The 15,170-nt window shown below is 33.4% G+C and overlaps 1 protein-coding gene across 5 annotated transcripts in view; it reads left to right on the top strand.

Annotated features, from left to right (window-relative positions):
• LRP1B (LDL receptor related protein 1B) overlaps window positions 1-14,485 on the top strand; it is a 1,812,874-nt gene extending 1,798,389 nt beyond the window's left edge. For 2 of the 5 annotated variants that reach the window (XM_070507612.1, XM_070507610.1), the window contains 4 exons: window positions 6,939-7,029; window positions 7,991-8,135; window positions 11,048-11,146; window positions 12,602-14,484. In XM_070507612.1, coding sequence (XP_070363713.1) covers window positions 6,939-7,029; window positions 7,991-8,135; window positions 11,048-11,146; window positions 12,602-12,742 — 476 coding nt within the window. In that variant the 3' untranslated portion in view covers window positions 12,743-14,484. Of the gene's footprint in view, window positions 1-6,938; window positions 7,030-7,990; window positions 8,136-11,047; window positions 11,147-12,601 lie in introns of all 5 variants that reach the window. The other 3 variants (XM_044768977.2, XM_070507613.1, XM_070507611.1) reach the window with 3 other exon arrangements.
• Window positions 14,486-15,170: the final 685 nt, after the last annotated feature.

The raw sequence follows: 15,170 nt of genomic DNA, 5'->3' as shown, positions 1-15,170 counted from the left end.
TGCCCCAACTAGTTTCTATATCATCACTTGAAATTCTTCAGGAAACATTGTCCAAAGTTCCACCCTTTAGAGATTACTTTAGGCTAATAAGCATAAGAATCTTTGCAAAATGGCAAATAGGTCTAAACTAAATAACCTAGACATGAATATTTGAATTTGGAGAGGTGAAGTGAGTGGTCTTTGCTCATGGAAGATTTTGGGTTTACCCTAGAATTTGTGTGTTGTCCTTAGGGAGGGGAAAGGAAGGGAGAGGCCTTAAGGAAAGTTATGGGCACAAAATCATAAGAATAGGGCATTAGGATTTGAGGAATTGGTCATAAAAGGTTGAAGTGGCAAAATATACCTTGCTTAATTTGACACTGCTAAAGGAGAGAAAAAAAATACATCCTCCTCTCTCTTCCCAGGATCTAGGGCTCATACTAATATTATTAATAATAATTATGGAGGCATACTAATTTATATACGATTTTGTGAACTAGTTACAAAACTCAACCATCGTTAATAGCACTTTTTTTAAATGGAAATGCTTTTCAAGTTACTAGCCTGTAGAATGCACTGAATTTATAAATTGAGAATTGTGAAGACAAGGTGACGTAGGCTTTCTTTTATGGCAATTTCTCAATTATTTAAGATAAATGAGATACATAGCCTTGTAGAGAGTTGAAAACAATTTTAAATATTGGTAAAACTCTGCAAAGAAAGAGAGAAACAGAGTAGAAAGTCAAATGAATTTTGGAATTTTGTATAAGGTCCATCCACAAGGGAAAGTTTGGCGTTTGGAAAATGGTTTGGAGGAGGGGGTGCTAGATGTTTTTATTGGAGGATGACACCTCCAACCATTTGCAGGGGCCATAAGATCCCTAATAAGAAAAATGCCTCTAGTCATATGCCACTAAAAGAGTGACTCAAAAGAAAGAAGAGTTGCAAGTAGTAATAACCCTTTATCCAAAGATTCTGATGCTCTTCCTTCCATCACTGATTCAAAGCCATTAAATTTAATGGAAGTATCAATGCACATTCAAAGGGCTATTGGCTATGTAAATGCCAAATTATCTTAGATTTGAGCAAAGTTGACCACGTAATGACCCTATTAAAAGGTACTTATCATCAGACATTTATGCTTAGAGAAACTTGCCTCAATAGCACTGAAAGGAGGGAAAACGTAGTTAAACTGATCCTTCCTAAGGTAGGAGGGTTATTTTTATTCTCTCAGGTAAAGTCCAGTGGTTTTGAATGGTTGTCAAATGTTCCCCAAATTTAGGCAAAAGTCATCTTCCCAATAAAAAAGATGGACACTTTAGGAAGCATTTTCAAATCTGCATTTCCACTTACAGTGAAGCATTCCATAATCATTGGCCCTTGGATAATCAAGGATATGCTGCCTCCATCAGCCTAACTACTGTCCACTGGCATGGAGATTTCCCTTTCTAATGGATACACAGCTTTCTTAATCATCTCCGAAGAGTCACACTTCTGTTTTCTGGCCCTTGCTGTTTAAAGTGTCTAAAAATCAGCCTGGGGAATTAAGCAGATCTATTATCTTAGGACCTTCTTCTTAAATTCCACTTGGAAAAGCTAGTCTGCCTGTTCTGAGGCTATTTTGAAGAGTTTTAAAGTAAAGATGATAAAATATTCATTATATATTACTATTTTAAATTTACCTAAAGTTCAAAGAGAGTGGATGTTCAATGTTTGAATTATGCTATTCACATCTGCTGAAATTAAGGAGGATAAAAATATACTTAGCATTTGTGGGGCAGTAATGTAGAGATGCTGATTTTACCGAAGTGACAACAGAGATGTGATATCTGTTAATGGGTTATTTGTATCTCCTCTTTGTCTACTTTGTCCTCATCTCTCTTATACCATCATGTTCTAAAACAGAAAAAAAATGATTATGTGAATACGAAGTAATCATAAACTATCGAGCCTTTACTGCTTGTCAAGTAATGTACTAGATCCAGAGATAAAGTCAGCGAATAAGACAGACGGTGCCTCTTCTCATGAAGCTGAGGTTTTAGAGGGGTAAACAGCAGTAAAACAAGGAAGCACAAAATAGTAAACGTGCAAATTTATAAAATAATATGAGTGAGTTTTCATTGGTTAGTTCCATGAAGGAGGCAAAAAAGAGGCAAAAATAGAGAATGGGGGAGGAGAACAGAGGTCAGGAGTGATTTGTCTAAGGCGGTGATCCTTAAGCTGAGACTCGAAGGATGAAGAAAAGTAGGAGAGGCTCAGGGTATTTCAAGCAAAAGAAACAGCAGGTACAAAAACCCTGGACCAGGAAAGAGTTAGACGTATTCGAGAGTTTGAAAGAAGACCAGTGTGCTAGCATCAAGGGGTCAGGAGGGAGAGTGGTACAAAGTGAGGATTAGTGGACAGGACCAAGATGATAGGCAGTCTCTTAAAAATCACTGGAAGGATCTTTACTAAGTTTGGAACCTATTTTCTTTATGATTTTTAACATTACAATTTATCAAAATGCTTAAGAAAAAGCATTTTAATCCCCAAAAGCATATAAACACACTCACGTTTATACATATATGTAAACATAGACTTAAGAGCAGAAAATATAGCAACATATCAAAGAGGTCAATTGTAATGATATAATTTATATTTATATTTTTCTACTATAAATTCAATCAGTAGATAAAGGTTCTCTTTCTTTGATATCTCTCATACTGAATTCTTCTAGTGTCCCTCTTACCTCTTGAAGGAACTCTGCTTTCTTTGTGAGATACCTTTTTTCTATCCCTTCCAGTCAACCCACTCTTCACTTACCGCTATTTACACTCTCCTTGGTGATCCCTAAATCCTTGACCTCAGTTATCAACTCTATGTTAATTACCCCTGAATTTCTGTCTTCAATTGTGGTTTGTCTCCAGAGTTTGAGAGATACATCCCACTGCACAATTACCATATCTATATCTATATCTATATTCCACAAGAATCTCAATCTCAAAATGTCTCAAAATGATCTCATCACCTTCCCCCACTCAATCAGCCATTTTCGTGTACCTTGTTTTGCCTTCCTGTCTATATAGATGGCTGCAAAATCTACCTGGTTACCCAACAACACTTCAGTGTCACTCTTAACTTTTCTTCTCTCTCAATTCAAGCTAAATAATATATCCAATAGATATTACTTCCTAAATTTTCTTCAGCATCATCTTTTTTTTAACAGTACAAAGGCCTGGCTCATTTACATTGCTTACACAGCCCTTCATAACATCACCTTTGCTTTCTTCTACAGCCGCATCTCCTTCCACTACTGTCCATTCTGCATTTCAGCCAGATTCTTTGTTGTTCCTTAATCTTTCCTCCTCCAGGCCTTCACATTTCTCTTCCTAGATTTATTCGATGTCTCCTCTTCTCACTTGTCCTACATTCTCTTTCATGGGACGAAAGAGGTCTCAGAGACATACCAGTCATCCTCCTATATCCCATACCCAGTTGGATGCTCCTCCTTTATGTTTCCAGAGAAATGCATACTTTCCCTGGAGTAGTGCTTATCACACCGTATTAAAAAAAGCCATTTGTTTGTCACATAATATACATCAAACAGCATGAGAGGGGGGACATTTGTATCCCCGGTGCACAGTAGAGTACATGTGAGTGTGTCGGACATAGCAACACAACATATATTTGCTAAATGAGAATTAAATGTATAGTCCCTATGATATCTGAGGAACTGTGCCATCTACAAAATCGAGAAAGATAAACAGTTTATGCCCTCAGGTTACAAATAAACTGATTTCTAGGATATGTTGTGAAAAGTGCAAAACAGGCTTACGCAGAGTGCTATGGCAACATATATTTTTAATTATTTAATAACCATGTATGTAGTACTTTCTATGTATGAGACATAATCCTATTTACATTGCTATGAGGTAGATATTAGTGATGAGACATTTTGTAGATGTGTAAACTAAAGCAAAGATAAATAGTTTGCCTAAGGATATGTTCCCAGTAAGCCAAGATTTGACCAGACGTAGCCTGACTCCAGAGTCTATTATCTCAATTGCTCTGATGTACTGCCTCACTCATGGAACGGGTCTTTTCAACATGACAATTTGATGATACAGTTCTTCTTTCTAATGGAAAAGTGTTGTATATTGACGCTTCAGAACAATGTTGCAAAGAACGACACTCTCTTTTATGTGAGAAAGTTGTTGAGATATCCCTTCCACCCTTAATTAGTACAGAGTGTACTTTTTAAAATCAGTTTAGGATAATCCACCAATAATGTAGTGTTAAGAAGAATTACCGGCAATAGACCTTGATTGTTATATGTTACAATATAATATTTACTGCTATATATACCATGTGGAAAAAGTACTTATTTTGATAAATACCTATATTATGATTCTAAAAATATATGTGGTTGCCCATGTTTCCATCAATGTAGACTATTTTACAAAAAACTTGCCATACTGCTACCTTGCATTATTTATTGGCTACACTAAGCATTATCGCAGTTATTTTGATTAGTTATATAAACATATCAGAAGTCTAGGCTCTTAAACAGAGTGCAGTAATGCAGGGGATTGGAACTGCCATCTGTGATGGAAAAAAGAGAAAGAAAAATGAAGTCCTTTGTTTTCTAGCATGCATAATTAGCAGCATTTCTACAATATAGGAATAAAAGAAACTATGTAGAACAAATAAAATCTAATTTTCTAAGTAACTTGTAATGGCATTGAGGGAAAAGTAACTTTATATACCTTAAAACCAGCGTTCATAACTATTTTATGCATACCAATTTACCATAAATTTTAGTAGAAAAAAGGTAAATAATGAAGAAGGGTTATTTATAAAGTCGTGATCAATCAGTTGAAGTTGTAGTTTATGAAGAAACCAAGCTGTTTGCTGGTATTTAAAATTTGTGAACAAATGTTAATTACTATCCAAGGTGCCGGATTCTCTACTACCATTAATTACTAATACATTAAACATTCATATAAAGTTCACTTTCCCAAAACTAAGGAGGTAATATAACACCAAACTCACTAAGTTTTATAGTCCTGGTAACAACGTGAAAAAGTAAAGTGAGTTTTTTTTATTTTATAAACTGACTAAAGAAAGAAAGCCCTATTTTTTCTTGCATGGAAGAGCTCATTATTTAGTTATTTTAGACAAGTTATTTTTGAAGTTCCAAGTTGGAAGATTCTCTTCTACATGACATTTTCTTAATAAAGACTTTTTGGTATTTTGGTAAGTGATCTCCAGTATGGACTTTCTCACACAGATATCTTCTGGCTAAACCTATGAAAACTGATCTGTATTTCTGTTTTAAAGTCCCTAAGCGGCACTTATTGTGCTTAACGTTACCATTAATTCCTACCACAGTATTTTTCCATGTACATGTAGTGCAGAGGGAAATTCATGTGTTTAATAATTCTTAACGTTTTATTCCTGAACCGTTCAAGATCCTCACATTAAATTTCAGTTAGTTTTTGGGTTGCTTTGTGTCTTAGTTCAGGCATCGATTAAGTTGACTTGACTGAATCAACCAGATGCTTATTCCAAACAGACAAAGGCTTTGTCTCATGAGCACTGGATATTTGTCTGTTGAAAAAGTTAACATTAGGGACTTGATAGAGCTACTTAATACTCTCCTGTCATTAGGCAACCCTTACATTCAATTTTCTTCCAGCATAATTGACATATAACCCTAGCTGTATCCTCCTGTGGATGACATTATCAGCAAAGAGATATTGTTTCCTTCGTCTTTGGAAAAGAAAAATTGATTGCTCTGATTGCCAACCTAGAAAAGGAGGGCAGAGGTCTCCTCAATTTTGCTTCTCTCTTACTCTCAGATGCATAAAAACTAAGACCCTGTTTCTCTGACCCCTCCTGAAGAGCTATTCCATAGATCTTTTATTCCTTTTTTTTTTTTTTGAGAAGATTAACCCTGAGCTAACTGCTGCCAATGCTCCTGTTTTTGCTGAGGAAGACTGGCCCTGAGCTAACATCCATGCCCATCTTCCTCTATTTTAAATGTGGGACGCCTGCCACAGCATGGCTTGCCAAGCGGTGCCACTTCCACACGCAGGATCCAAACAGGCGAACCCTGGGCCGCCAAAGTGGAACGTGCGCACTTAACTCCTGTGCCACCAGGCCGGCCCCTTTTATTCCATTTTGAAGATAGGTGATGCAACCTAAGGTCAATCTAAATAATACATGAGATAAGGGAAAAATGGACATTTTCAACATAAGCCAAATCCCCAGATATGTTTTGCTGAAACTGTTCTGGAACTAGAACCTGAGAAAGAAAATCCTCTTTGCCCCCCTTATTCTGTTGAATCAAGCTAACAACAGCCCTATGTGGTAGATGTTCTCTTCTCTGCTTTATTGGTGAAGAGCTTGAGCCTCAAATTTTAAATAACTTATCCTAGGTCTCACTTCAAGTGAGTTGTGAGACTGATGTTTAGGCCTATGTCCATCCAAATCCAGCACTGGTGTCCCTTCTGTTTTGCTAGGCTGCTGTCTAACTCGCCAGATGTACTCATGGCCAGAGAATATTTACAGCTAAAGGAACAAAACGAAAGGTGGGAATGTGGCCAGTGAAGTTGTGTAAATGTGTTTAGTCAGAGTTGATTTATAAGGAGTTACCAGAATGTAATTTCCTCTTTGCAAGTAAATGTGTGTGATGAGAATCAGACTCTGACAAAGAAGTCAGTATTTCTAACCTCAAGGTATTTAACTACAACATATAAATGAAAGGTATGTAAAGAAACAGTTCAAGCAGATCAAGTATTTAATAGGAGAGTAATTTTTCAGTAACTTAGTTATGAACTAGGAATATAAACATTTGGCTTAAGCTTTATTTTTATAACATCAATAGTCAAATGATTTGGTGTAATGAAATCTTCAGTTCTATCAATCTTTTCTTCATTTTATTTATGTGTTCATCTCTTCCTTCATTTCTTTTTCAGGAAGCATCGCCATCATTGTGCCTCTTGTCCTCTTGGTGACTTTGATAACCACCTTAGTAATTGGTTTAGTGCTTTGTAAAAGAAAAAGAAGGTAAGATGGAATGTTCTAGACTAACAGTAAATAAATTACACAAATAGTTACGGAAACATCGTGATTTTTTTTTAAAACATAAGTTAGTTACCCCAACTGCAAAATCCTACGTTTTTCAAAACATTTTATCCCTCTATTTCATTTTATGTCATTATAATTCAGAAAAACCTTCCCCCATGTTATGTTATTGGAGTGACTCTATTTATATATTCTAACAAAACTAAGAGGACATATTAATAACAATTTCAGTAGAATTTTACATTTGTGGTAGCTTTTCCTTGAAACAGCAATAGTCTCTGAGGAGCATCTTATTATATTAATGGGTAAGATAAGTAGTGTCAATACAATAATACTGAATTGTATTTGTTGTCATAAATTGTACATTTCACCAAAAATTGTGCATTTGTTCATTTTATGTATTATTGGAGGCATCATTACTTTGATTTATATGAATATGTAGTTACAAAGATCTAGAAGGAGTGGGTATTCTGTGAGATTGTTATCCAAAATCAAGAGTTTATGAGTCAGATTTTGAATTATATAAAAGAGAATTTTAGCCGCGTGACTTAGGGATTGAAAACAATCTATTTCAAACAAAGTTTCTTTATGATTACTTTTTAGGGAGTTTTTCAGAAAGAAAGGGGAAAAGTAAAATTTAAAAAACTAATTGGTTAGTGGATATTCAGTTTCAACTAATGCAATATTAGCTATTTAGGAGGAATATGTTCCAAGGGCATTTTTATTGCTAAATCCAGATAACATGGGAAAATAACTTATCACATTAAGAACTTTTTTGCTCCTCTGTGACTCAATAAAGGTCATCTACTTTGAATGCATTTTATTTAGGAACTTTCCATCAGTTATGTTAAAATAAGTCAGTAGATCTACAAATCTGATCGTTTCATACATCATGACTGTGATATTTAGATAACTCACTTAAATTAATGTTCACATATTCTAGGACAAAAACTATTAGAAGACAACCTATTATCAACGGAGGAATAAATGTAGAGATTGGCAATCCATCTTATAACATGTACGAGGTGGATCATGATCACAACGATGGAGGTCTTTTAGATCCTGGTTTTATGGTAGATCCAACAAAGGTAATATGTTTCAAGGTGATGGACAGTGAGCATTAACATTCTTGAGTTCTATCTCTACAATATGGTTCTAAATTTCATCAGCATTTCTTTAATTTGAAGTTATAGTAAAGAATTTTAGGATCCATTGAATGTTATAGTCTCTTCTAAAGAAAAAATAGTCTGCATTCACCTGAAGTAGGAAGTTAATATAACATGCTTTGGAAAATACATATTTATTCACTTAGTTTATAAACATGCACAGCTTACTTAAGATAGTATATTATTCAAATGTGTGGCGATACTAGCACATCCAAATATACAGCCTAGTGTAAAAACACTGTCTGATTTATTTAATAATAATAAGATGAGCAAAGTACTTTTCTGTCAAAATAACTACTTTACTTCCAATAGTGTTTCATTGAAGAGTCAACTAAGCTGTGTCCCTGGGTTTGTTTGTAATATCACTTTTGAAAAGTATTTTTTTATCTGCTATACTCTCCTTGCTATTGATTTGAGACATGATATTGATACGTATAGCCTAAAATCCACAGTCTATCTTTAAAGTTACTGTTAGTTCTTATTACTGTCTGCTCAGGTTTGCATCTTTTAAGAGAAATAGATAAATGATACTATTATCCAGGTAAATTAGACTTGCAAAGATTCACTTCATTGTATTATCTGAACATTTTGCATGATAATTATAGCATATTTTATTATAAATTAAGAGCATCGATTTGTTATTATGGTCTGATTTTTCTTGGCTTATTTACTCATTTGTTGGATACTTATTTATTTATTTTCTGACATATAAAAGGTACTTTGTTCAAAATGCACCTTTATATTGTGAACAATCACAGGGACCAATCTTTGTACAGTTTTTCACTCACAGCTATTCCCAAAGAAGTTGAATAGGGTCACATACATTTAATCTAGTTTAGAATCCACGGCCAGACTTTCTAAGCCTGAAATTGATGGTCAAGTATTTATTTCTATGAAAGGAGATCAATCATTGTTGCATGAATAAAATTTTACAGTAAGAGAGGATATTGTAGTGACTTTTTCCTAATTAGAAATAATTTTATAGTTACTATTAATTATTAATTCAGCAACTCCTACATTTGAAATTCTTCATGAAATAAATCCTGGTAACCTAAGTTTCAGTATTTTCTACTTGAAATTAAAATCTATATATACTACACACATTGTTATTTGGTAATTTAGCTATGAAGGAGAAAGACATCTTAAATATGCAATGGAATTCTCAAATTCTTGGAATTTTTCTTAGAAATAAAAATACTGTATCCATTAAGTATAGTATGAGGTATTGAGGACATACTAAAATATAGTGAGGATGTGCTAAAGCAGACTTTTCATGAGAAAGAGTTCTTATTTCCCCCATCATTTTTATTTCTTGGGATAGAATTAAGCCAATTTTAGACATGTAAAGAGAATAGCTTTTTAATACTCCATTTAAAAATTTTTCCACATTTACTCTAGGCAGATAAAACCATGCTCCAGTGCCCCTCAAATATTTTTTTTTAATGTACTTAGCATATAACACTCAGTAAATATTTATTTACCAATTTGCTGGCTGATTGACCAAAATTATGTTAAATGTGACTTAGATGGCTGATTCTATATGGCTCCTGATGTTTGAAACGTAAATGTGAATTGTTACCTAAGAAGTAACTGTAGAAAAAACAGCTAGTCCTAACAGCTATGAACAATTTTGGAAAGCAGAGGGCCACACCAAAGCAATCTTAAGGATGAAATTTTTTTTTAAATAGAGTGTTCGTTGTGTTACAGTGGTTTTATATATTCATGATACAATCAAATATAAATTGGGTTACGCACAAAGAAGATTTTGGTAGAAGGTTTTTCTTGTTTTCAAAATGGATAAAACTTTTACTTCAATGGTACCTCATAATCAAAAGAAGTGAAATAGTTAATAAATTTAATAAAAAAAGATTTGTCCATGAGGCCATCACAGAAGAGTTTGAAGAGTTAAAAAAAGGGGAATTAATATTTACTGATTTTGTACCCAAATTTACCTCAATCCTTACTTTGATTGTTTTTGAATGTGTTCTAAATGAGACCTTTGTGGGGAAAAATAAAAAGGCAATATGGACCTGATTTTATATTTAAAATATTTTCCTGAGACCCTTGCCTTTGTCCCAATATTTGCGATCATTCATTGTTAAGAGTTGATAGTTAAGATTTTTAAAATATGTATATTCATTAATATTTTCATATTCTTGAAATTTTCATCTATTTCTTTTTCCTTTTGGATCACTAATAAATACTCTATCATGAATATGAGTATACCAGATTGGCTAACTCTGCCCTTCGACCCAAGAAAGTCTAAAATCAATGGTCTTGCATGGAGACTTAGTGAGCCAATTTAATTACTAATTAATCTGTTTTAGACTAGAAAGTCAGATTTCCAAGAATACAGAGGTTTACTTTATGATATGTCAAATTTAAAGTTTTATCTTTTTCCTAAAAATATAGAGTGGTGATGAATCTTTAATTAGAAGCAGTTGGATATCTGAGTGTCCAGGATGGGCTACTGTCAGAACTTTTCAAAATGAGAAACCTTAAGTCGGGGAGGCTGGTGCAATTTTCACAGCTGCTAGCAAAGATATAATCTCTTTGAAGAGGATAAAATTAAGTTAATGGAGATGAATGGAGGTTTCCAAATGCATGGCATGTCTATCAGTAAACTGGACATAGTAGAAATGTCTACCTATGAGGCACAGATCCAACAGTAATAGTTCTGTCTTAAGTTATGGAAGCGATCATGAACATATTGTTCATGCCCCAGGGCTAAAGAGTAATTTTCGTGTTATTTTTATGACTTAACATGAGTTTATGTCAATGAAAATAGTTCCGTGATATTAGATCAGAAACTAAAATTCTCTGTTTACATACAGGCCAGGTATATAGGGGGCGGGTCCAGTGCTTTCAAGCTTCCACACACAGCGCCGCCCATCTACCTAAACTCTGATTTGAAAGGACCACTAACTGCTGGGGTGAGAGAAGAAAATTCATTATTCCATATCCATTCCATCACAGAACCCCTCACAATTAGAGATAATTATTAGACTTAGACAAGGGCTTGTCTGTAATTGAGTTTTTAATTAACAAGAGATTTCAGAACAGCATTAAAATTGGGGGCTTGTTTTGTGTCCTGCCTATGCAAGATTACATATAAAACGTGTTATCGCTTTAGGCAAGCTAAGTAGAAATATCTCTTCTGCTGAATTTGAAAATGTTATAGCACTTTAACAGTAAACGTGAGCATTTGCTCTTCTTAGAAAAGAAATTTCTAGTCACATATTTAAACTGAATAATTTTGAACAAATTTGTATTTGGTTTTATTCATTTCCTATTAAGGTACTTCGTTTAGTATATATGAATTTGATGTCCAGTTGAATAAAAATATACTACAAAGTGTGGCATCATATTGAGAAATTAGAAATGGTCTAATGAAACCATTCTTAATTTTTTTTTTCATTAAGTAACTCGTTTCTAGAGAAAGGTCCTCTGTCTAAAGTTAAATGGTCATGTTAGAAGAGGGATAGAATTAGGGTATCAAGATTCCTAGGAATGAATATTTTCTCCCTTGTTCCTCTCTCACATCAACTGTTTTTCATTCTCATTTTTTATCATTTTTGTCTCATTTGCATGGCTCAAAGATTATGATGTTTCTTTGTTGTAACGAAGATTTAATGTTGTGCTTTTGGAAAGACAAAACAAAACTAAACAAAAATTAGGTACTAATTTTTTGGATTTAGTTGCAGTTAGTAAAATAATGAACATTGTGTATGTTTTTCACCTGAAAGAGTTTGCTTCTGCATGTTTCAATTCCGCCTTAAAATACTCTAAGTATCTACGAAACTTAAGATGATTGTGTACTTCACTATTTCTTAAAAGAGTCCAAAACTATTTTCAGTGATAAGTACATATAGGTTGTTTGAAGCAAAAATATTGACCTTATTTTAAAGTCTACTCTATTAACATATTTTACTTTCATTTTTGTTGGTTTGCTTGTTTTTAATTTCATATTGAAAATCATGAGCACCAATTAGGTGACTTTCTGTAAATACATCTTTCCTGCCACTGCAGTAGTAATAAGGGGGGAAAACGTGTGGACTGGAAAGACAATTTAGTTTAATGTTTTATGCTTTTAAATAAAGTCTTAGTGAATAACATTTTCACATCTTCAGGCTTTTCATGGTATGTCAAATTTCCCCTTAGGTCCACAAGTTACCTGAAAAACATACAATTATGTTTTTATTTAATATCATGTTAAAGTCAATTAAAGCCTGTAAACAGAATTTAAATTATATTTAAATAATTACTATTTAGTAAATTGAATGCATTGCATATAAATGTTAATATGAAAAGATAGACATTCTAGAAAATAACTAATTAATGTTGTCAAAACTGATAACAAAATTGTATTTATTTTTTTTCTCCTTTAGCCAACAAATTACTCCAATCCGGTATATGCAAAATTATACATGGATGGGCAAAACTGTCGAAACTCCTTAGGAAGTGTTGATGAAAGGAAAGAACTGCTTCCAAAGAAAATAGACATTGGGATAAGAGAGACAGTGGCATAATCAGTGATACCTTTTATATGCTGTATAAATGTATAAAATATAAGGATTACTTTTGTATGTTCCAACACTGTTATACTTGTTTTGGCATCAGCATTACCTCTTTCTTTATCTTTTTCCTGGTTAATTGTTTTCTGGGTTTCTGGATTTATTTTTTGCTGATGACTATTGATTGACCATTTGTATGGTATTTTTATGAAAAAGAACTGCACTACAGTACAATTTACAACAATGCTGCTGATATGACACACCTTTGAATTTGTTAAAATTTAAAACAACATATTCCTTTGTAGTGTGAATATGAGCAATCTATTTTGTATGAACTTTTTTGGTTCTACTTAGTCAACAAAGAGAATCTCTGCACTTTTTCATGATATGGTCTGAAAGCTGTAATACAATGTCATTTTATTTTTCTGTTGAAATTGATGGAAGAATGATTGAATGGTCAACTCTCTTCTTTGTGCCCATTAAAAATTGATTCAGACTGCTGACAATATATAGCCCTCACAAGTTCAGCATCACCTGCTTTAAAATTAGCCTTAGATTGCCAAGTGATAGATGAGAATTTTGAGGAAAAACTTTAAAAAATATATTCAATTATTAATTTGCATGAACACATAAGACTACATTTTCCAAAATTTAGTGGACTCTATGTGATATACTAAACATATACACCCTGTAAACAATAGTTACATTTAGGTGGTAGAACATAGCAAAAAAGTATAACTAAAAGTGGAAAGACCACACATGCTATGGGATAAGACATTTTGTTCTCCCTCAGTCCTGAGGTAAATAGCCAGCCTAGAGCACAACAGAGCATTGGGTACTCATGTCTTAGGAATTTCTTCCCAGTCATGTGCATTTTGTGAAAGATTAACCCAACCCCTTACCACACAGAACACTAAAGAATGATATATAAGCACACAAATTGATGGCAGAATTTCAACTGTGTGAATGCATTCTCTTTGCTAGGTCAAAAGGAAGAGGCAAAAGAGCCATGATGGTATAGAGTAATTGATGAATATTTTCAACATACAATATGACTAATCCATTATTTGCCCTATCCAAAATATATTCTTAAAGGACTTTCCAAGTTATAGAAGGACAATTAACTGCCCCTAATCAAAGGTGGAGAGGATCAATGCTGACCAGTTACTCTGGTACTCCGGTTTCTTTTGGTTATGCAAAACACATGGACCCCATTCACTTCTTTATTTGTTTTCAAATTTTGATTGAAACAAGTACTATTTACTTAAGTTGTATAAAAAAGGATAGCATTTTTATACAAATATCTTTAAAGGCACAAAAGATTTATTCAAAAGGTATGGAGGGCTTTTTGTTCCTCTGATAGACATGACTGACTTTTAGCTGTCATAATGTATTAACCTAACAGATGAAATATGTTTGTGGTTGCTCTTTATCCCTTTGTACAAGCATTAAAAAAAACTGCTGTTTTATAAAGAGACTTTTTGTTGTACTATGTGCATGCATACTACCTATTTCTAAACTTTGCCATATTGAGGCCTTTATAAACTATTGATTTATGTAATACTAGTGCAATTTTGCTTGAACAATGTTATGCATATCATAAAATTTTTCAGGTTCTTGTTTAAGTACATTTTTTAAATTGAACAGTATTTTTCATTTTGGTTATAATAGTCATTTGCCTATGTTTCTACAATGAAGTGTTAAATACTTTATAAAAAATTGTTGACTGACTTATTTAAATGAAATTCTACATATTTAAGTGCTTGTGTCGGGTAGTTTTTAAAAACAAGAAAACTCTTTTCTTTATGTAGTTTAAATATTCCTAGAAAACTATTTTCATAAACACAGAACATAATTTTTGTTATATCCTTAGAACATAGTCTCTGGGGTAGAATTTATTTCATTGCATCGTTTTTCACAGTGCAATAGGGAAGGCATTTTCTCTCTTCTTGAAAGAGAAACATTTCCCTTACTTTTTCCTTTTCTCCTGCCTTACATTGCTCATCATAAGTCCCATATTGCAATAGAAGGAAAGATAGGTTATAGACACAATAGTGTGACAATTGTGTTGAAATAAGCCAAAGCTATTCTTGCCCGTTCCCATTCTCAAAAAATGTATTTTATGGAAAACTCAAATTCCATTGGATGCAGTTTAGACATTTTGTAAGTGGAATGGTTATTGGTATACCTACTTGGTGGATCAGACTAGAGACACAAGTGTAGGGGGCTCTGATTTACTGGAGTTACCATTGAGTTCTGTTATCTGAAGTGGTCTTTTTATTTCAGAGCTTTGTAATTGAAAGTGAAATTGTTATTTGAAAGAAACAGAACCCACAGCTTGGAATGATTTTGATACAATTAACATTAGTATAAATATCTAGCAAATCATAAATTATATGCAACGGACTGACTATCACTAGGGATCTGGCATCAATGATGTGTT

This window comes from Equus asinus, chromosome 4 (genome assembly GCF_041296235.1).
Source record: "Equus asinus isolate D_3611 breed Donkey chromosome 4, EquAss-T2T_v2, whole genome shotgun sequence".
NCBI lineage: Eukaryota > Metazoa > Chordata > Mammalia > Perissodactyla > Equidae > Equus > Equus asinus.
Note: the sequence above shows the minus strand (reverse complement) of the source record. Positions and strands in the feature narration are given on the sequence as shown.